General features: G+C 37.0%; 1 protein-coding gene across 1 annotated transcript; it reads right to left on the reverse strand.

Moving 5' to 3' along the window:
- Positions 1-7383: 7383 nt before the first annotated feature.
- Positions 7384-23712, reverse strand: CAAP1 (caspase activity and apoptosis inhibitor 1). The gene is made up of 6 exons (XM_058044240.1): positions 23557-23712; positions 22354-22554; positions 20760-20844; positions 20079-20154; positions 12393-12466; positions 7384-8558 (listed from the first exon to the last, which is right to left on the reverse strand). Exons 1-6 carry the CDS (start codon positions 23686-23688, stop codon positions 8215-8217), a joined length of 912 nt encoding a protein of 303 aa, XP_057900223.1. The 5' UTR covers positions 23689-23712; the 3' UTR covers positions 7384-8214.
- Between the last annotated feature and the right edge of the window lie 304 nt (positions 23713-24016).

Raw genomic sequence — 24016 nt, forward strand, 5'->3', positions numbered from 1 at the left:
AATTAGAGTAGGCATGGTTTCTTGTGTAAAAAAGTTTGAAGATGCCTTCTGGTATTTAAAACTGCCTTTTGTAACACTTAAGCAGCCAAGTAGCAAGATTATTTTATCTAAAAACTCTACTACATTTGAAGTCATGTGTCTTGCCATGCAGACGGTCAGGGTAAGGTTTCTAAGAAAGGGCCATGCCTAAGAACAAGTTCTGAACTGTCATCTCCTCTGTAAGCATATGCTTCCAACCACCTCAATTATCTTTGATGAAATGGGTTTGGGATCAGCTGGGTTCTTCAACATCAAAAACCTGAAAGTAATCAAATTTTTAAAATTGCAGTGTATAAGCATAATTTCTCAATGACTGACAAATGCAGTCTAAATTATCAGTGCACGTTATAACAGCCCATAGTTTCCCTTTGGCAGCGTCCCTCCAAGGCTATTCCATCACACTGCTGTTGGACTATGCGATGGAAAGGTCAGAAAAGCTTTTGGTTGGAAAAGCCCTCTGAGATCATGTAGTCCAACTTTTGAATGACCACCACTTTCTCATCCAGATACCATGGCCCAATAATTTTGTGATCATTTCCAGGGATTGTGATTCCACCACCTCCCTGGGCTGCCCATTCCAATGTTTAACAATCCCTTCTGTGAAGAAATTCCTCCTGGTGTCCAGAATTCCTTCTCATGTCCAGATTCAATACCAACAGTCTTTCTTCTGCCAAAGTACAAGAACCTTGCCTATCATGAGTGATGTTTCTTCCAGAAAAGTGCACTGAATCACCACAATATGCTTTCTTCATAACTGATTCTGCAGATTTTATTTGTAAGTCAATGAGGAGCCCAAGTTTTGTTTAATTGCTCCATTTTTATTAATATTAATTCAATGCATTTTAAAGGCTGCTGTGGCTGGAATTAAAAGGAGGTTGTTACATTATTGAACATTTCTCCTTTAAGCTGACAAAAAGAATCTGTCTCTTAACCTGATGGCTATAAAAGACAGTGAATGAATCACTGCTTGAGGAAACCAATTTATTTAGTCACTGTGTCATGGTTATTTATTACTTATCAGCACATGCTGTTAGTTCAATTAAATACAAAAACCTGAAATTCTCTTCCACCCTTCTCCCCTTCTCAATTTTATAAACACACAACAAACCAGGAAGGAATTACTAGAATCTGCAGTGCGAAGGGTGAACCCTTTAAGTTTATTGTGCTTCTCTTGTTTTAATTAAACTTTGTTTATTAAATTTCTGCAGCTAAAGTATGGGGATTATTAATCTTATTCAGTAGCTAAAGATATTAGTAGAGAGAGGACAAAAGGAAGAATTTAATAGTAAGACAAAGTGTTGATTGCAACATTTTACCAAGAAAAATACAGGGAGCTGCAAAGCACAAATATTTTCTCTCATCTGCTCACAAAGGAGAAAGAAATGAAAATTCCTAATTTATGTACATGTGCACATATGTAATTTAGAACATTAGTAGTAAATGCATCTGCCATTTCAGAATATAATCACAGATATATAGAATCAATCATAATCAGTACAGTACCACTCTTCCTCCTGCGCTTTGTTTCCTACATGTTCCTTGTTTAAGACATCATGAGAGTAGAAAACAGAATTTTTGTTCTTTATGAGAGGATTCTCTGTTTTTTGCTTAATATTAAAATTAACAAAGGAAGGCTTTCTTATTCATAAAATAAATATAAAAGACAAAATAAATAATATAAATATGAAATCTTCTGGTCTGAGGACAAATTGGCATTTGGAGATCTGCTTAGTAAATACCATTGCTGAAATAACAATAAATTTAAGTTACTGCACCCAAAACAGTTTTAGAAGATTAAAGAGACAGTCTGAATTGCAATTCCAGCTACAGATACCCATGAACAGTGTCAAACACTGCCTACTAATTTCTGACCTTGATTCCAGTTTGCAATGATAAGCATGTATTATATTCCACAATTCCAGGGGCTGAAATTCATCACTGGCCCTCACTTTGGGTAAATTCATTCCTTTTGGACAGTAGAAATTTAGTGAAAAATACTGGCAACACTACTTTTCTTCTGCAGCAAGTGGAGGTATAATTAGAGGCCCAAGGGCACCCTGTTCTCCCCTATTTTTTTTGTTTGGCTTCTCAGTACAAATGTTAGTGTTAAAATTAGTGTTTAGAAGGCAGCAAAGTAATATATTTTATTGTTTTGGTGGCAGTGAAGTCATATATTTTTATTTTAAAATGGTCTGCTGAGAAGTGTTTCAGGCATTCACAGTTTGGACATGCAATTATTTTCATGAGACAATAAAAATCTCAGTTAACTTCATTGTCAGTTCTTAGACAGACTTTTTATCAAAAAAACACAATTTAGAAAAAGTGGAAGAAACAGGATCCACCAGGCTGGACCATACCCAGTACAATAGGCAGAAATGCCTGCAGAGGCTCATTATTCATACTAAGGACACAAGATTCACCAACCAGAAATTTAGTAAAACCACCATCTACCAATCCCTGTACCAGTTTATTTCACCAAAGGAAAGTAATTTACTTATGAAAAATATTACTATGATAAGATATGTATGGAGACACTCTCCATGAACAGTGAAAACACAGAAATTTTCTTAATGTGCTCTCCTGCACATTTTTTTTAAACAATATGCAGATTAGTTAGTGAAAAAAGTGAGGAAACTCCACTATTATATGATCAAATGTTAATATTTGGTAGGAAGAGACATATTTGAATGGTCTAATCTTGATAGAATTCCTCCTTCTAATGGAGGTTGTAGCTCTTCAGAGGTATACAAACAATGTAAAAAGATAACATTCAGCAACTTAAAGGGAATTTATGCTGTCTAAATAAGGTCCTACTATAATAAATGCTGCCTATTTTAACTTCCTTGGAACAGTATCCACAGCTCTTCAGCATTCCAGTACAAAGCTATATTCCGTAAGAAACTGGTTTCTTTACAGTACCATTTTTTATCAATTTTAAAGAAGGGAATATATTAATAGAGTTGTTTAGATCCACTAAGTGTTTAGAAGAAATTGAGGATAAAAAAGATATAACCTGCCTTTACAGTGGTGGGAGGAGACTTCAGTTAATTTTCCAATACTGCGTCCACTTGTGCTTCAGTATACCTCTACGTCAATGCCCTCATGAGGCCTGGAAAGCAAGTTGGAGAAGATATCAAACAATGAACCTCAGTTTTGTTTGGGATATAGAGCAAATGGCTTCCTAAAATGATAGTTTAAGGAATACAATGTTTGTAGCAAAGCAATCTTACACCCTGCAGTGATACATGAACTGGGGCAGTCAAAGAAACAGGGGACTAAAGCAGAGGCACTGGGATATGCTAAAGCAGTGTAACTGGGATATGCTCTGTATAGAAAATCCCCATATATGAAGAAAAAATGCTACAGGTTGATAAATCTTGGTGAAGAGCAACCTACAAGTCCTCAATTCCAGCAAACTGGGTTATTACATCCTAGATCTCAGGAGCAGGAAGTAATGAGGTCTCAGCCTTTCTACTGATCTCATGACAATGAGACCCATCACTTTATCCTTCAACTTTTCAACTTTTTATCCAAGTAAACAGAAAATAAAGTGTTTAAATTGCAAGTCATTCCCCTTTACTATTCTTCTCCTGTTCACTTTATTATGTAGGGAAAACTACTGCTTACAAGTTGTTTATACAGTTTGGACTCTGCTCTTAGTACATTACTTTTTGAAACAGACATTGTTAAAGCAACACAGCCCCCTAGTGTGGATGCAATCCAAAATTTAATTCACATACAAGGAAGAGGCACTAGCTTTCACCAGACTACTTGTACTAAAAATTACACAGACTTCAACAAAAAACCTCTCACTAAATGATGACACACATGAAAAACTCAAAACCATATACAAAGAAAATCTGCACCAGCCAATAATTAAGAATGTAGATTTAACAATAATTTAATAGTTTAGATAATTTATATTTGCAACATTTCAGCAACAGTTTTGAGTGAAGATTTAGATGCTTTCAAAAAGACAGAATTAAGTCATGGACCTTATTTCTCATGCCTCATATCCTAAGAACTGGAAGAACTTGTTCTTAAGTGGGTTATCACTTATGTAATATAACCCAGCAGTTGCATTTTCACTACTCATTCTGTTGTGCCAACACAGAAAATTCAATCAGAATGGCGTCTCAGGTGAGAAGCAGATGGGCAGGATAGTGTGTGAATAAGTTTCCTGATATGGTTCTGTACATATCCACACTAATACTAACTGCACAACTGCAGGGAGGGGACCAGGACACAGCCTGAGAATAAGCAACTACACCAAAATGTATGCACAGTTCCTCACCAGCATTCATACTCAGCTTAAATGTCTTTCCCAGTACTGTTTCTGCCTGCCTTTAGGGCTAGTGTCAACATGCTTAGACTAAACACACTTTTCCAGTTGTGTCTCTTGCCCTGTGCTCCTCTAGCAACCTTAGACGACTTCATCTGCATCTGCTCCTCTCCCAGTGGATAGGCCTTCAATACAGTCATGCAGAACTGCACACAGTATTCCAGTGAAATGAAGCTGAGACTTCTTATATAAAGTAGGATTCACTGGAGTCTGGAAACACAAGATGGAGGGCAAGGCTTTAGATTAGACAATTCACGGCTTTGCAGAACCATTAGATTAAAAAAAAAAAAAATTGAGACTGACAGTAATCAACAATCCCAGGGACAAAAAGTTACCTTTATGCACTGTTTAAAAAAATGAAAATGCAATGAATGAACAAATGAACATGTTCCATTCTCTGTTTATATTTGGTTTGAGGTTTCTTTTCATGCTATTATTGGGCTGTATAATGCAATAAATACGTAATATCTAGATTTAAATTTTTGCAATCTGTCCTTACCTCACCACAGAATCAAGTTGATTAAGGGATATGTGGCTAGCCCTTCCTACAAGCAGTAATTTTTCTCCTCCTTTTATGTATTCTGTTTGCATGTTTCAATATTAAAGCTAAAAAAGAGATTTCAGCCCCTCCCCCAAAAAGTCAAGTATTTTAACATCTATATTTGGCCACAGATAAGGTGAACAAACTTTTTTTCTTCTCTATGTATGTTGCAGATTGACTTAGCAATAAACACGAATGTTTATATTACTGGAACTAAATTACAGGACTTTATAATCAGTTTTTAATTTAGTGCCTATGCTCCTAAAATTATGCTGTTCTTATGTTTCTGGATCAATTAACCACCTCATCTCCTTTCCTGACTAAAGGGCTTATTTCACAATTAATCTTCAATTATCTTCTGTGAAAAGGGCATATTTACCCGTGTCAGTGATCTCATAAAGCTAAATCAGTGTTTATAATTTTAAGATAAGTGCATAAAATGCCATATAAAAACTTACTATGCACTCATGCACACAAAGTCTTTCTTCAGCTGATGTTTTTAGAGAATGCTTTAGACACAGATGAGAAAAAAAAGCAACTTTAGTTACAGTAACTGCTTTTGTAAACATTATTTTAAAAATAATAGTGACAACCAAGCAACCATTTACCAGCTTTAAAGCTCTGACTCTGTACATTTTGTCCCACTGCAAGGTTTCCCCGAGGTGGCTGCTGCTTTTGAAACTGTGCTCCTTTAAATACAGACAAGGCCCGAGTAAAGTGCTACACAGCTGACTCCTCTGGCAAGACTCACAATGCAGCGCTGAACTGCTCATGTTTCATCTGGCATCTCAACAGTACCTGGCTGGAACAGCAGCATCTTATATCACCTACACAGATTATCTGACTCCCTGTTTCTTCAAATACACTTAGAAACAACCTGTCGTTATCAGTGATCAAAATTTCCTTTACTATAATCAACAATTACACTAATTTCAAACAGCAAAGAACATTTTTATAACACATCTCAAAATAAAGTCTCTTGGAAAAAATACTTTTGAGAGCAAATACTATATTGAAAAGTGTATTACAAGGGGAACTAATTCTATGCTGTGGAAATATTTGGGATTTGCTTCTCAAAACTTGCAACTAGAAATCTATTTATTATTCTCTATGAAATCACCATAACAGCAAAGCCTCCAGAGATAAATACTTTTGACTCTCTGTGGGAGAGTCATTAATCTTTTTATTCATCTAGTACACAGTTAACCCTCCTCCTCCTCAAAAGATCTTTTTCAGGCTGGCCAACACTCAGTGTTTAATAACTGTGTCCTGACAAAATGGTTGATCAAAACCCAGTAACACTATTTTAACATTTCATAAATAATTCAATATATTTTACATACAAATTGCCTCTCCTTCCAAATGAAATAATAAATTTATTTTTCAAGTAAAGATCACAGAGATATTTAAAAGTGAAAAACGAAACAGCTGTATAATAAATATTTTAAATACACTGGATTTTTTTATCTCTTCAGTGATACAAATCAAAGCAAGAACACATGTAATTTAGCTGATCTGTTTTTAACCTAAGCAGCAACAGTACAATATCCTAAAAATGAATTAGCACTTGTGTAACCAATCACTTAAAGTATTTCACATGATTTTTTTTTTTTTACTTTTTGTAAACAGCTTAATTGAATTTTCTTGGAATACTTCTCATGTTTTAATTTCGAATTTAATTAGGCTGTAATTACAAACCTTCTCTGCCATATGCATAGTAAACCTGTTTTATCTCTGTCACAGTACATGTTAAAGTTAGCATTAGCTAACTTTAACATGTAGCGTAGCTTGAAATAACACCCTTTCAATGTGCTATATAACAAACTTTTAAGGGTGACCTGGGAAAACAGTAGAAAAATAATAAATACCATACACCTCCACAAAGTAGTCAGTAGAAGGCAATTACATTCTAGTTTATCATTACTTCCACCAGTATTTTTGTGTTGCTAAATAACTGAAATGTGTTGTTTTCCAACATCACTGAACAAACTTCATATATGTGGCTTCTTCTGGTGATGCAGGAAATGCCCTTGCAAGCAAGATTTGCACTTGCACAGCAGGCAAGGTGAGGTACTTGGTGCCTTAATGATCTAAGTACAGCAGCACTGAAATGTATCTTTGAAATCCAACACAGCTCCACCAGTCTATGACTTTGTAAAAGAGAAGACAGCACATCTAAGTTTTGCCAGCTGTCCTTCTCTGATTACTTCTTTAGTTTCTCCAGACTCAAATAAAACACAAGTTCACCAAACACCTAAGTGGAATTGACCAAAGACAACACCCACAGATTTTGAGACAGTAAAGTTACCTTTTGAATTGTGTGTATATATTTTCACTTACAATCTTCATTTGCTACAAAATAATAGAAAAAATGCTGACGATGTGGATAACCCTAGAGTCAGGTGCGTTTTACCAAGGGCACTGATACCACTTAGCAGAAGCACACTGTAATTTTATCAGCTGTATTTAATGAAGGTTTTAGTTTATTATCAAATTATTTACACTGCACTAACATTTTACAATAATGTTGGTTGTAGAGGAAATCAATCATACTTAAGAAATATACAAGAAGCTTCCTACAGAAAGGGATTTAAAAAGAAACTGGTAAAAAAGAAAGGGAATAAAGAGAAGGAAGAAAAGGGATAAAATGAAAGAACATAAAGAAAATTATAAACCTTAAAAGAATTCAAGACATAATATCTGAATAGACTTAAGTTTGCAGTAATATTACACAATACTAGGGGAAATTATGTCTGCTTCTGTTGCAAAGCATGTAACTGGCTTTCTAAGTAACAACCAAGGAAAACTCATGAACAAAAATACATAATACATTATTTTACTTAACAAACAGTACAGTTGTAAACTTCATACCTTTAAAGAAAAAAATTTGATGTCTGCATCACATTGTAATTAGAGTACCTACATTATGATGAGATGGGCCCCAAGAAGAATTAAGCAGTCTCAAATCTCTTCCTACCATTACCATTCAATGATTCCATGTTTCTACAACAACCTTTCTGGAAGGCACCAGATACCTGGCACAGCTCCATATGTGGTGTGACTCCCTGAGGAAGTGACCTAGCACAAGGACACCTCATCTCAGGGAAGCATCAACCACTGTTTGTGAATGTCATGGAAGCAGCACATTAAAGGCAACAAAACCACTGAACCACAGGTCAGGATACACAATACAGTCTGAACGAGGAATGTCACACCCAACCCAAACATAGCACTGAAGAGAACAGACATCACCTTTTTCGAAACAAATAGTGAAAATGAAATCTGAACAGTGTCATGGATGTTTCTTTACATCACCAGCTTTCATCAGAGCCTTAATAGCTCTGGCCCTCATCTCGAGTTCCAGAAGCTCCAGCTGTTGTGCTGATGGCTGAACATCTTCTGATGAAGGAACAGCTAAGGCTGCTGCTTTGGGCTCCTTTGGGCTGGACTCTGCCAACCCCAGAATCTCATTCACACTCTTCTCAATGTCCTTCTGAAGGTCATCTATCTGGCCAGCTCCACTTCTGACAGTGCTCTCTTGCACATCTGGACCATCCTCTTCATTGCATGGGCCTTCTATGTCACTATCATATGCATCTGCATTTATGCTGAGGACATCACTATCTTCTCCCTTGCCTGTAACAAACATAACTATCACAGAGTTGCTTAACAGAATTCTTTTACCTCAACCTACAAAATCACTTCAGCTTAAAGTGTTACTCTGCAAATTAAGAGTGGAAAAAATCTAGAAAAAAAAATCTATATGATAATCAACTCCTCTTCTTTGTCTCCTTTAACTTTTAAAGGTAATTTATACAAGTTTTATTGCATCTTTATGCAATTATAAAAGAATATGCAGTATAGCAATGCAGCAATACCAGAAAAATTTATTCCCTCCTGTGAAGTTACATTACCTATTTTTCTAATTAAATTGTCAAAAAATTTTATACTAAAGAAAACTTCTGCAGTGCAAAACTGATTTTCGTTTATCTCTTAAATTAACCTAATTTTCAGATTGCAACTTCAAAAATTACACTCAACTATGTTATGTATTTTAAGAGGCATGGGATTTTAGTGAGACACAACACTAAAAATTAATAGAAACTCATAGTGCCACTACTCAGAATTTATCATTAGTCTTCCAGATGTATTTAACTCCATATAAAAACATGGCTAAATTTAAGACTTAGAGTTTTAATTGTGGCTGAAAGTTGAAGTGTATTTTTAAAAACATAATTAAAAGAGGCAGCTCAGTTAAATAAAAGCAAAGCTCTAACAGAACGTAACTAACCATTCTCCGAGTTTGGCTGCAGCAAGAGTTGCTTTTGACACACTGGCCTCCAAAGTTCACACTCTTTCAACAGCTTTTGTAAGTGTGGAAATTAAGAGCAAGATTGGTTCCAGCTTAAAATTAATAATGTGTAGTCAGATGATAATTAAGTTACCGATTACACAGAATTTATAATTGAGTTATTACTTTTAATTTTTAATTATTAAGTTACTACTTTTGGTAATACCATTTTTGCCACTTGCACAGGGAAAAAACGGCTTTAGAAAAATGTTATTCTTTTTTTTTTTAACATGTTTTTCTTTTTTCATTTTAAATGTTATTCTTTTTTTTTTTTTAAACATTTAAAATACTTTATGGTACCTGTATGCACTTGGTATTAATACATGAAAAGTGCTGAAAAACCTTAGTAAGATTTATTTTTCTTGGTGTTTACAACATTCCTCCCATCCTGAGGGTGTGGGAAAAAAAATCAATACTGACTACTTCAAAAGCTATAAATGCAATTTCTCTACTTAAAAAAATAAAAGGAGGGAGGAAAGGAAGATCAAAACAGCTCAGAATTGTTTTATGAACAATAGTAATATTTTAAAACATTAGGGTTTTGTTGATTCAGCATTGAAAATTTTTTGTATTATAGGACACATTTCAGTTACTCACTCATGATCACTTTGTATCAGGCTGTGATCATCACAGCATTTAAGTTCAGATTTAAGAATTCTGCACACTCACCCTGAGAATGCACTCACACAGCTAAGATATGTGGCACCTCAAAAATTCCAAAATGAAAATATATGTTAAGATAAACAAAAGCAGTTTACAGACCACTTTTCATCTTTTTTTAAAGCAAGATAAATCACAATTTTGAAATAATAAAATTTGAAAACCTAAAAATTAAACAAGGCTCCAAAAAGTCCCCTCACAGCAGTGTGTATTGAAACTACTCATGAGAGGAACATACAAAGGTCTTCTTTGATTCTAAGTAGTCTTGGCCTGTTCCTACTGCGACAGTAACTTCAAGATTAATATTTCATTTTCATATGCAGTTTCCCCTACTTCCCATACCATTTAGTCATCTTTGAACAGTATCTTTTTAACTTTACCTTGCAAGCCGCAATGTGTGCGGAAGATCAGAATGGGAAACAACAGGATTAAGAAACTGTCTTTCTTCACAGTATCAGTCAGTGTTTACCTAACATGCTGGCCAGCCAAGGAGTATTCCCATGGATCAAAAAATCAGCTGTATTACTGGATCACAGTTCAAAGCCTGAAACTTAACATCTGAGCCTGACCATCCTAATATACTGCCGAAGTCAAACTGACCTGTAAGAATCTGACTGGGATGGAGTTAATTTTCTTCACAGCAGAGTGCATGATGCTGCTTTCAGATTTGTTTCTGAAGCATGTTGATAACACATGAGTTTGGCTACTGCTGAAGAGTGCTTGAACAGCCTCAGGGCTTTCTCTGTTTCTCACTGTGACCCCACAGAGAGTACAGTGGGAGGCTGGGAGGATGCAGAGCCAGGACAGCTGAGCCAAACTGACCTAAGGGATATGCTCCACCATACAGCACTGACCTCTTCCCAAGTAACTGTCATGCATGCTGAGTCTCTGCTTTCCAGGAAGTGGATAAAAATCTGGCTGCCAATGGGAGCTTGTAACTAAGTCTCTGGTTTTTGCTTTGCTTCGATGTACAGCTCTTGCTTCACTTATTGAAGAGTCTTTATATTGACTCATAAAAGTTGTCCTCATTTTGTTTTGCTGACTGTCACCTTTATCCCACTGGGGGACGAACAATTCAGGGGTTGGTAGGTGCCTACTGGGTCAGCCCATCATAGGATTCCTTTCGGAATCAATTGTCACATTAAGAAGGAACAAAGTATTAAGTCATTCATGTCTATCCCAGAGAAGCTGGGCAAAACAACCTTGGGTTCTATTTAGAAATTGGAACCTTCAAAACTGTGGAATTCAGGGTTCTTTCAGGCTTTTTGGCCTGCAGATGTATAATGAGCTAACAGGCTTTATTCCCTATTTTGCTTCTGTGTTTTTACAGTAATAAGGATCATGGCTGGCATTTTCATCATATTTTTCATTTTGGTAACTTCTATTTTTTCTTCATCTACAGTTGCAAAATTAATTTCAGCACACTTAATTTCATTTTTAAATTTTAATTTTATCCACTTTTGCTTATTCTCTCATTCTCTCTTCTTCTTCCCACAGCCTGAGAAGCTGTGGGAAAAAGAAGGGAGAATGAGAGAATAAGCAAAAGTGGACAGAATGACTGGAGTTACACTTTCTAATCTATACAATATTCTCAAAAGTTCTTAAAAGCTAACATCTTGAGAGGAGTCACTGTTTTAGCCCAAAGCAATCATGATGCTCTGGTTGATTAAGTCATAAAAAAAACAATGATATCACTTGAAGTAACCATCAATTCCTTTTGATAACACAGAAGCGGAAGAAATCTGCAGGAAATCTGTCAGTTCTAAGGTTCCTCCAAGAAGCAACATTTAAATGATTATCCACAGTCATAGCAACTCACACCTAAGAGTTTTGGTGCTTTTATTATGTATGACTCTTTCCCATTTGACTCTTCTCACTAACTAATTCAAAAAAGAAACACATTTCAAAAGTCATTCCAAGAGACATCTTTTAGACAACATTCTGAATTGTGAAATAGTAGCTGCAAGAAGCAAATAAAGTTAGATTTTGCGGAAAAGAAATGTAGCTTAGAAGAATTTTCAGCATTCTTTGACTGGAAAAGCTATTTCTGATCTTTCTGCTTAGAGCCAGTCAAAATGAAAACAAACAGACTGAGGCAGAAACACCTCTAGTTCTAGTGCTTCATGCACAAACTAATATTGGCAATTATTATATGTGCTGATTTAATGACTGGAATAAAACAAATACTACTGCAGGCTAAAAGTACTGTTTTCTTGTGTAAGAAGTACAAATGTGCACCAGTAACTTCTGAGCCTTTGCATTTTCTATCCTGCCAATCACTGTAGTACTTGAATGTTTCACAAGCTATGTTTTTGCATTTAAGAAGAGAAAGTACACAAAACAAAATACTCTCTCTCAATGTATGTTCATTCTCTGTTCACAGAAGAGCTGTCAGCTACCTGGAATAAGTCACTGCCCAACATCAAGAACACAAAATTTCAGCTGTCTCTACAACATACCTTGCTTTGACTCCTGACCTTCCAGCTTGCTGTCTTCTCTCAGAGAAGAAGTTGAGTCTATACTGTTGTCTTGTCTGGAAACAATTAAGAACACATTTTAATCACCATAATTTAAAATTTAACAGAACATTTTTTAGAAACTAAAAAATTCTCAGGGGGTAGGCCAATAAGCCAGCTACAGTAGGAATAAGGGCAGAAGAAGTACAGAGAGCTAATGTAAGCACTTGAAAATAAACTTTTTTTGTTTTGCCTTGTGATACACAAGGATAAAGCACTGCATCCTTGCCTTTTAGAGTAACAATCCTCAATGGCTGTAACTGAGCAACCACAGCTGAGCAGTTATAAGGGAAAAGCTCCTCATATTAGGAGCTTTTCTGTAAAACTCAAAATAAATTGTCACATAATTAGATTGTTTGGAAAAATGATAATTTCTGCTGCACTCAAATACTATTTACTGTCTTATTTTGAAAGTAAAAAATTACTTTAATGAAATTATCATCAGACCATCACTAACCTCACCTAAACCAGAATCTTTTTGTTTCACAAAGGGATACCTTTTAAAACAGAAGTATTTACAACTCAGCTATTACAGTGTATTCAGTACTCGCATTTCTCTATTTCTCCTACTTAAAGACTTCTACCCTTGATGTGTGGGGCTTCAACTCTTACACAAGTGTAAAGAAGAGACACTTCAGTAATGTCCTTCATGTACTTCACTCATACTAGTTACACAAATTGTGAAAACATTCAGGAAGGGCACAGGTAGAACAATCCAGAATCACAGGAAAAGTTCAATTGCCACATCCAGTGAGCATTTTGACAACAGAATTGCCAAATTTCTAAACTGGAGTTAGTGTATCATTGGCTTCATCTGTATTAATATGGAATCAATGCAGCTCTCCTGGCCATGGGAACTTAACAACTCTATAAAAAGGAAGCAGTATTCTGGTGTCACAGATGTAAATATAATGACTGACAACTTGTTTCTCAATAATGGCCTTTAGGGCTTTCCTGAAAGTGAACACAGATCTATTTTCCTTGTGCTTTACAAGTTGTGTTTTTTCCCATATGCCCAATGGTTTTATCAGGAGGAGGAACACCACAGTATTTCTAGAAATCACGGTCTGAGAGGAGAGGCAGTTATTTTCATTTCTATTTCCTTTAATGAAGCGGCAAAGGCTACATCAACAGACTCTCCTTTTCCCCCTACTTTTTTTAGCCATTGGAATATAATTGTGTAAAGTATCATCAATAACTCATTAAGGACAATAAACAGGTCAATATACTTGCCTAGCAAACCCTGGATGTGAACACCAGTCTGTTCTGCCTATTTATTGAGCCACATGGCTACACTAACTCCTTTTCCAAATGAGATGAGAATAATCACAATATGCCTACACACGTGTAGGCAACTGCAACCAACAACTGCAAGGAGACCACAAGTCAGATGGGCCTAAAGGACTGTGCTGCCAGAAATCAGACAGAATGAAAAATATATACCTTCTCCAGGATTTTCAGTGTCATGCAGCTGTAAGTAGATGCTTGTAATTCACTAGCAAACCTCAAGCTAGTCTAGACAAGAAGCAGGATGCAAGATCTGGGACTAAGGTATGAAACAGACTGTAAAATCAGAGCCAAAATTCCAAAAGCAGAATAAGTTCTGCAAGTAGGCAAATTTTTGGACGATAATAGAGCAGAAGATACCCCAGAGATGAACAGCTTCAGCTACCGGGGACAATCACAGGCCTACACCTGCCATCAGAGAGGCCTGCATGCACATGAAAGTCTGAGCAGCAATAAGGATACAAACCTTGTGGGCTTCTGTGCCAGCAGCCAGGGAGAGATGTGGATTTCAGACCAGCTACTGGTTGGCAGATGTGGATGGAACCACTTGGTTTTTGGGGTTTTTTTTGAGCAACTCCTAACAGTTTGCTGTATCTAGTTACTTAACTCTTGACCAAAATTAGGTTGTAATATACCCTGATCATCACTAAGAGCAGAAGCAGCTTTGGCTGCTCCTGTCTAATCCTCTTTCACATACATACTTCACCATTCAGAACTCAGTAGTCATGTTTGCAAAGTAGACAGTGAAGTGTCACTCTTAAAAGCCTGATCTTGCACCAGTAGTATTCAGACAGTAGATTTCAGAACTCTGGTATCACCTTAATGTCTGATGAGGAACTGCAATCATCTCTTTCAGAGAAAACAAAGTGACCACTATAGTTCAAACATTGGCTGTGAAATTACCCACAATCATTTTAACAGCCGTATTAAAAGAAATTACCAACTTTAAAAGAAATCACACACTGAAACTTGCAAAGTTTCTTCCTGATGCTTTGACTTTAGCAATAATTACAGCAAACCCATATTCCTTTAGAGACTACCTAATGTCAACAAAAGAATTTTTATGACATGGGGGTACTTTTAGAGCATGTTTTACTCTCTCAAAATAGATTGGATTGGACTGCATCGCTGCTGAACCTTCATGACTTTGCTTTGTAGGCAAGCATTTTGCACCATCTACTGGCCCAACAAATGCATTTTAAGTTCATTGCTCAGTTTGGCTTTTAACTTGCTAGCCTTGTTTTATGTGTTTGCTAGTGAAAAATAATTTTTCCCTAATTATTTCTAGTGTGGTATACACGTAAGAAAGGGGGGTCTCCAAACAATGGGAGCAGAAGCTATGTTATTCTAAAATTAAGGGACCTTATAAACACTTAATACTCTCTTTTTTCATGTTGTGCTGGTAAGTGACAATAGTAATTTAGAGTGTCCCTTTTGCCAGCCTTTATATTTCTCCCTCAAGATGACAGTTAAGTTCAAAGTCAATCTTCCAAGCAATAAACTCAGCACTTTTAATTTATTATTTTAAACAGAACAACAATTTCACAGTATGGTATTTTCAGCAGAAAGAAGCTAACTACACTACAATTTGCTGAAAACAAATGTTGTAAATTTAAATTTACCTTACTTTATGTAGAGCATGCATTTCATGTTGTCATGTGCCACAATAGTGTAATCCCTAACTGGGCTCACACAAATGGTTTCTGTACAAAATTTGCTACAGGAATTTGCACAGCTCTCAAAGCATCTGGGCGTGAAAGAGATTTGGTACCCAATTCCAGCAGATTTTACAAAGTGGGGTAAAAACACAGCAAAGGTTAGGAAAAGGAGTACTGGCAGAGGAGCAGATGGCTAAGGATTGACAGTAGCTCTCCAATACTGGTGGCAGGGATACAAGGTTTCAGTGGTCACTGGGGTTGGAGACCAGAAGGAAAAGTATTATTCACCTAAATCTCCAGTGAGACTTGAGATCGGGACCTCTGTTATTTTTGACGTGATGCACCTTCCTGAATTAAAATTTGCCTTTGCACTCAGCTCCAGGCCTAAAAACCATTTCTAGAAGTCCCAAGCCCTTGAAAGATTCCTGCAAATTTTTGTTCCAAGGAGAGTTTTCAATGACAAATGAGAACCAAAATAATTAACAAGCATTAAGTAGTAAGTTAAAAAAACAAAAGGGAAAAAAGTTCTTACAAAATAGTGCTTCTGAAGAAAGGTATCTCAAAAGACAGGTGTTAATCAAATAGTTTAATAAGCTATGCAAAGTCCATCAGTCCTGTTACAGGTGATGTTGAAGGACACCACAAGAACAGAAGGCAGTGGAGCAAATTAGCCAAATGCTGATGTATCTGTTCAGTGACTCATGTAGCTGGTAGTTACAGAGATTCCAAATGCTGAAAATAACCAAATTGTCTTACAGGGGTAAATATCAGATGGTAATTGCTTGCTTGTGAACACGCAGCAACCAGGAGCACAACACATCAAAGCAAGACAAAAGTTTTATCTGCTAACCTTTCCAAAAGAAAACAAGCAAACTACACTTATGACTGCAAAGTAGTAAAACACCTATAAATTCTTGAAAGAGCAAATATTAAACTGCAACTTTTCACTCAGGGAAAAAAAATAAGCCCAATATGATTGTGAAGGCAGGAGACCATTTACTCAGACCCCTATGAACACTGATCATTATAATGACACTGGAATGTTTGTTCTTTTAATGTTTTACTAACACAGCATGTAACTTACTTTCACTTGTTCTGCTGAAGGATATTTGAAGAATCAATTCAGGTAAAAGAAAAGAAACAGCTCAAAAACATGCTAGCACTTCTTGAACAAGATGAAGTATACCTACTTGGTTTTTCCAAGACATCTGACTCCTGTCAATTAAATATCTGATGTTTAACTGGAAGCTTCATATACAATAATTCTCTTGTTTTCACAGTATTCAATTTCAGACAGTAACACAGAAATGCAAGAAAAATCTGAGAACTGCATATTCAAAAACCTATACAGAGCTGACAAAATAACAAAATTTATCTATTGCAACAGCATGTTCCAGTTACTGGCAAATATAGGCCCTGCTTCTTCAATTCTTCTGCATGGTTATTGCAGGATTTCTAATGCTTCACACAGAGTAAGCTGGTGATAAAATAAAAGAGTAAATGTTTTACATGCTAATGTAAGCATGTGAAGCATTTACATAGTTGAAATTCATGAAAAGCCTCAGGATTTCCACTTCTAGTACCAGAATGAGGATATGTGCAAAAACAAAAACCAGAAGATACAATTTACAATAAGGTGCAATACCATCTAAAAGCTTCACATAAAGATCTGAATTTTGCAAATTTCCTGTAACTAGAGAAACTTCCCTAAATTCCTGGTACTTTTAGCTGGTGCAGACAGGAAACAGCTCTTTAGAGACTGAGAGTAATTTGCTTATTTAATTTGAATTTTCTCTAGATGTATTGATTCAAGCTTTCTGAATTTCAGTTGATATACGCAGATGGCTAAAGGTACATTTGTTGAATTTATGTTTTTCAAAGGACAATAACAAAAGAAACAAAGGGGTGTTTCCAATCAGTTAAAAAAACACTTTTGATGAGAGTACAACTTGCTACTCACTTTTTCCCTTTCCACATTCACATCTGAATGTAAAAACTAATACAAGTCAGACTTTAAACAAATAAGGTATAATAGAATGCAGGAAAAAGAAGAAATTTACATGAAAGCCATATGCAATGAAGATAACCTAGGAAGAACTAACAGTGATTATATAAATAGAGAAAATGCCTTTTTTGTTATGAGAAGTCTTTTCTATTCCCAGGGCAAACAAACTTGCCTACTTAAATCCAGATTAGAAATATAATTAATGATTACAAACAATGCTTGCTTGTCTTAGAAATGCAGTTTTCAATATTTTTTCACATTGGCACCTTAAGCCTCTGTAGTGGCTAACTTGTTGAAACACAGTTTTCTGAAGTTTTGAAAACTTGCATTTATAATTATTTACACGCTGGTTATAAAGAAGCTGACCCAAGGCCCAAAGATTAGACTACTTAGTAAAAAGTGCTTGTGACTGTTTACTGTTGTAAAAGCATCGTATTGGTCTACTTACTGAGCACTGAACTTCAAGATTAACATAAAACCTTAATTCTCCTCATTTTCTCCTATACCTTTATTTTTTTATCATCCAAACAGCTTTTCTGTTTCGCTTTCTTTTTGTTAATGCTACCACACAGCTGAACCGTGGAGCCAAGGTTCTCAGACAGCACCCACTGATGCAGAATGCTATTTTTGAAAGGGAGAAGAAAATCCCCAATTCCTAAAACTTGCCTGCCCAGCATGGAGGGGTCTGAAACCCTAAACTATCAGGATACAGATACAAGAACAAGGCACACCTCAACCACTGTTTGTCACAGGAAGCAATTTGCTCTACAACTATGAACAACATCTCACAGTTTCTTTTACCTTTTTGAAACACAATTTCTTGATTTTCTGTCAGTTACTGAAACCTTCCTAACTGGCATGGGAAAATAGGGTAAGTGCCTTTGATATCCACTAGCTAAAAAATGGTAAATTCTGATTTTTCTTATTCGACAGTTTTATTCATTAATTTCCTCTTTTTAGATTTTTACCAGCTCAAATAATTTCCATATAAGAAAGAATTTACACAGTCTACTATATCAAAGGATCATAAATACATGTCTCAACAGTAGCTTTGAAACATCTTGAAGACACAGAACAACCTTACTGAAATCCAGCAGCGCTACTCCTGCCATACATCTTGGAGATAAAGAACACTTAACATATTTTGCAATAGTAAATAGCTTGTGAGTTAGACCTTAAACAAAAACCCAAAATAACATATAATGTCTCGGGGAATCAAAAAATTTGGTTATTTTTTATGGCTTATTTAGGCAGCAAGTCTGTCTTCTCATTCTATTTAGAACTTCACTGGCAAATTATCAATCACTTTACAGAGACTATTCCACATAGAGACCACTACACTACATAAAGAAACCCAAATTTTAGTATATTTAGTAGTTTTTTAATTTTTCTATCTGCTTTTCCCGACAGCCAGCAGAGGACAATAAAATAAGAAAACTAGTTTTTAAAACCGATGACCCTGTTCACAGATCACATAGGCAACAAACAGCACAGCAGGATACATTAACAATAGGCTCCAAATGGAACTTTAGAAGAAACAGTGTCAAAGGGTATAAAAACTGTCTCACAAGGAAAAGAATGAAAACTAACTTTGTATCCACTCCATTTTCTAGTATATTTGTATGATGAGAAATCATCAAGAAAATTATGTGATAACTTCATAGTTTGTTTTGAATCAAAGACAGGATCAGAAATTAGGTCTCTGCTAAAGAAAAATACTGACCAGAATGTGGAAGTTGAATTAGTGTTACTACCTTTCCCATCCATTTGTTCTTATTTAGGAGGTTTACACAAACTAACCAAACCAGTAGCTAGGAGGTTACTTTAATCGGCCCATCTCTGGTGCATTGTCTTGTACTGTCTCAGAGGTTTATTAAATGTGTCCTGAATCTGTGGACCAGCTGTAATCAGGTCAGTGTTGAAAACATAAAAGCTTATTAGTCTTCTAGAAACAAGTTAGCCTAACTAAATTTGATGCATTGTGCATGATAACTAGTAACTTTCCTTTTTCCTTCACTAAAGTAGTGAAGGGAAACTATCAAACAGGTGAACTCCTGACAAAGAAATGGTCTCTAAAAAACAGAGAAGCATTTTAAGGTTAAGTGCTGTCTTTCACAAAACTGCCTGATGCCAAGGTAAGAGCAAGAGACCAGAAACCTCTGTTCTTGAAACTCTAGATTCTGTAGCACTCCTTATACAGAGTGCATTGAACAGGTGAGTGTCAGTGCTGCTTCAATTGCAGCAGGAATGAAGGACCAGAATGAAAAGTTAAAAGACAAGGGATAAATCTCAGTTGAACTGAAAGTACACTTAAACAATTCACTGACCTAAGTGGGAGGGGTTTACTGCTTTAGCTCACACAAAGACAACCTAAATCACACCACTTCTGTTGCAGGACACAAGTATGAAAGTTTAATTACCACAACTCAGCTGACAGGTGCTATGCCACTATGAACCCAGTTATGTGCTCAAGACACACTTAAAGTCACAAAGTGACAACATCATGTCTGTAACTTTAGGGCTTGCTAGTAGCCACACTTCATTGTCATTTAACTAGAGTAATTAATTAAGGATATAACAACTGCGTCTTTCAATTATATATTTGATCATTTCTCATGAAAAATCTCTGAATTGTTCAGTCTCCTTAAATTAAGTTTAAGTGTTTTATCTTTTACTCACTGACTGACTGAATCACCTCCAGTCTTGTCTCCTCCATCTGCCTCCTCGTCAGTATCAGAATCAGCTCCAATCTTGCCTAGATATACACAGTTTCAAACATGAAAATTTAGGAAAGTGATATAATTAATACTACATACTTAGGTTTACTTTTAATTATTAACTCTATTGCAATCAGAGGAAGAGGATTTTTCCCAGTTAAAGCAGAAGTTCTAAAATTAGACTTAGTCAAAACCAAAACCCTTATTTGGGATTCTTCTGTTGGCTTCACATACATTTATACTGGATTACAAAAAATCTGATTAGCTTCTCTGATTAGTACAATACTGTGGGTGCTAAAAATAAAGTACAGAATCAACAGCAAGGTACTCTGGAGCACTCAGACTCGAAGAGCTTTTCTTCATTGACAAGACGGCAATATGTTTACAAATAAGTTCTATACTCCTTAAATATCACGTGCAAGTTTAATAAAACTGTGAAAAGCTGGAATGTCATTTCCTTAACCAAAATTACATGAATTGTGTGTCTTGGTGGAACTGAGCGATTATGAACACATTAATATATACTTACTAGTGTGTGTCTGTATATATACATAAATATTTTTAAGTTGCTAAAATAAGTGCAAATTCGGTTGAGGCAGACTATTTTCTGGTATACAGTGGAGTCTAAAAGTTTCACTCATACCTTCAAGTATCTTCAACAGTTTTTTTTCAGATAACAGCTCCAACTGCTCCATGCAAAGTCTTTTGATTTCATCCATGGAACAGTTCTAAGAAGACAGATAAGACATACCACAAGCTACTAAAAATTTCTCAGAAGAGAGTAATTAAAGTTGTAATGAAGATTTAACCTGGATTAAAGCCTCTCCCATATTCTGATCTGCACTGATACAACTGCTGTAGAAAACCAGGTGTTTCAGTTATGACAAGAAATAGCATATGTGTGGGTTTCATCTGAAAAATTAAGCAATATACATGCTATCAGTTACCTGACCTATGGCTCAGAGTCTTTACTGCAGCTACAACACTGAGCACCAGAAACACCAGATCGTACGTGTGAAGCATGGAACAGCAAACAATTGTAGACTTTGTTATTCCTAGTTTTGCACCACTAGGGGGAAGCTGGGTTATGTAATTAAGCTTGCAAAGATCAGAGGGAACTGTTGAATGGAAGTCCGAAAACTGGAGAAAATAATCCTATTGACAACACACCAACAGATGCATATCACAACACAGAAAATAAAGCAAGCATGTAAACTGTGATTCATTTCTCATGCTTGGTACATACCATACATTGCCACAGATTTTACTGGTATTCCAGTCACCTTCAAATCTCATACCTCTTGGTGACATTTGGGAATTTCCCATTTTCAAATGAGCTCTGATACCATGTACAAGTACCAAAATTAGGAGCTGCTAAACAGGTTGTAACACCCTCAGTCATATTTTAAGTTTGGTTCTATACTATGAGGCAATTTCCCTACAAACTCAGTAATGTCTTTCCTTCCAGACTCTCAACTTCTTCTTCTGCCAGAGATGAGAAACGGATGAGCCTATGTGCAATTTACCATGTGTTTAAAATGAAGTCCTGTCTCACTTATATTATTAATAATTCAACTCATTAAGATAAAAATTTGAGATAAAAAAATTACAACTACCAACAAGCATTACACAGATGACATTTCACTTGCAGCCTCTTCTTCTGTACAGGCTGCTAGCCTAATTTATTTTAAGTCCTACTTAAAAGTTCACAAGAGTCAAAAACCATTTGATCCAAGCCAGTAAAACTCCACCTTTAGTCCATAGGAGTTACAGCTTCAGAAGCTGTTTATGAAGAATGGGCTTTATTTTCTTATCTCAGACATTGCTTTAATACCAGACAAAGAAAATCAGTTGCCACAACCAGAAATCAGTATTTTATTTACAAATCAGCATATTAGATAGTGAACAACACTACTGCATTTACTCCTCATAACCACGAAAATCCTTTTGCATAGAGGGACAGTCTAAAGCTAAACCTGAAGTTTAGAAATGATTGAGCAGTAGCAAAAGGAGTAACGTGGAATAACAACAGCAAATCTTTAAAAAGTCTCACTTCCACACACATGACTGGGAGGCTACTTAAGAAGAGTACTTGACTTCATAGAAACTTCTTTAGCTGAGAAATATACAGACAGTTTTTAAAATGTAAATGCACTAGGCTTGAGAGATAAGTATTTTTTGTTACACAAGCATTCAAGATCATGGTAAATATATAAATGGTCAGTGTATTTCAGTACCTTTAAAGTATCAGGCAACATCTTCTGTAGTTTCTTCTCCCCTATGACACAGAAACACTGTTGAAGCATTTCCTTTTTGTCCCCAATGTAGAAACTGACAGGTTTGAGTGACACCGTGAGATCTAATCCTCCTTCTTCTATATCACTGGGTTGTTCAGCTTCTTCCACTTTTTCTCCAGAGAGTACATTGCATTTTGTTTCCTAAAATCAAAGAAAGCACATTTTCTAGTGAATTAGAGAAGACAGAAAATTACAGCTTCACTTGTGCTTGCAATAATTTTCCCTTCATAAACGCAAGGTACATCTTAACGTGGGCTTCTCAAATTCCAGTGTTTCATATTGCAAGGTAACTGCATTACAGAAGTTATGTATTTTATTACTGAAAACATTATTGTGCTAGGAAAATTTTGTAAACCTCCATGAAGTGAAAATTACTCCTAAATATTAACTGGGAAATACTATCTGCAAATACTTAGCAGGTGCTTACACATGAAGGCATGCTTTAATGCAGAAGAAATCCATCTGATTAGCTGGGCAGTTAAATCATAAAGCTCATCATTTACAGCTACCCTGCTAAGATTGGCATACAATCCTCTGTCTGGCAGAGTCTTCAGAGAATCAAAATGGGCTTCCTATTAGAAAATGCATCCTACATACATCAGCGGAGGACCTCTAGAATAAAAAAACTAATTAAACAAAAAAACAAACAAAAACAAAACCCAACCAAAAAACAAAAAAAAACCAAAAAAAACCAAAAAAAACCCAAAAAACCAAACAAAACCAAACCACCAGCCAGAAATATATTTTGTCAGCCTTAGCATTCACTTAGGCGCGCATGTCACAACCAATTTTTGCACACCAACACAGACTTGGAAGACTCGCAAGGCCAGAAGTGCGATAACCACGACGGGCGCTACCCGAGCTCGTACGCCACACCCCTCACACCTGGGAAGCACAGACCGGGATGCGCGCCCGGGCTCGGCCGGCCCTGCCGCTGCCTGTGCCTGTGCCTGGGCCGCCCGTCTTCGCACCGCCCTCCCTGCACCTGCACTCCGACCAGCGCGACTGAGCCCGGCCCTTCCCGCAGCCAGCCCCGGCAGGGACCGCGGCCAGGCCTCTGCCGCCGGGAGCGGGACCGGGACGCGCCCGGGAAGGCAGGGGCGGCACGGCACCGGCCAGACCCCGCGACTCCGCCCGCGCTACCTCCAGGGCACCGTGGCTGGACTCGGTGCTCCGACGCTTCCTGTCGCTGCCGTCCTGTCCCGGGGCTCCCTCCGGGCAGCAGGAACGCGAACGGCGCCGCTTCTTCTCCTTGGAAGACTTCCTGCCCGGCATGGCCACGCCGCGCGCACGCCGCACTCCGCCGCGGCAGCGCCGCTTCCGGCCGGGACTCGCGCGCAGCGCCCCCTGCCGGCCCCGCGCCGCGGCCTCCGCGCCCGAGGCTCGAGATGGAGACGCTGGGAATGTACGGGCGGATGGCCTGGGGTGAGCGAGGCCCCAGTAAAAATGCAGCCACGCGTGGGCACGGGACCTCTTTACACAGGTGGAAGATGTAGAAAACACATCTTTCGAGGAGCTGGGGTTGTTTAATGTCCAGAAGAGGAGGCTCAGGGCTGACCCCATTGCTCTCTAAAACTCGCTGAAAGGAGAGTCTCCTGCCATG

Source organism: Melospiza georgiana, chromosome Z (assembly GCF_028018845.1).
Source record: "Melospiza georgiana isolate bMelGeo1 chromosome Z, bMelGeo1.pri, whole genome shotgun sequence".
In the NCBI taxonomy this organism is placed as follows: domain Eukaryota; kingdom Metazoa; phylum Chordata; class Aves; order Passeriformes; family Passerellidae; genus Melospiza; species Melospiza georgiana.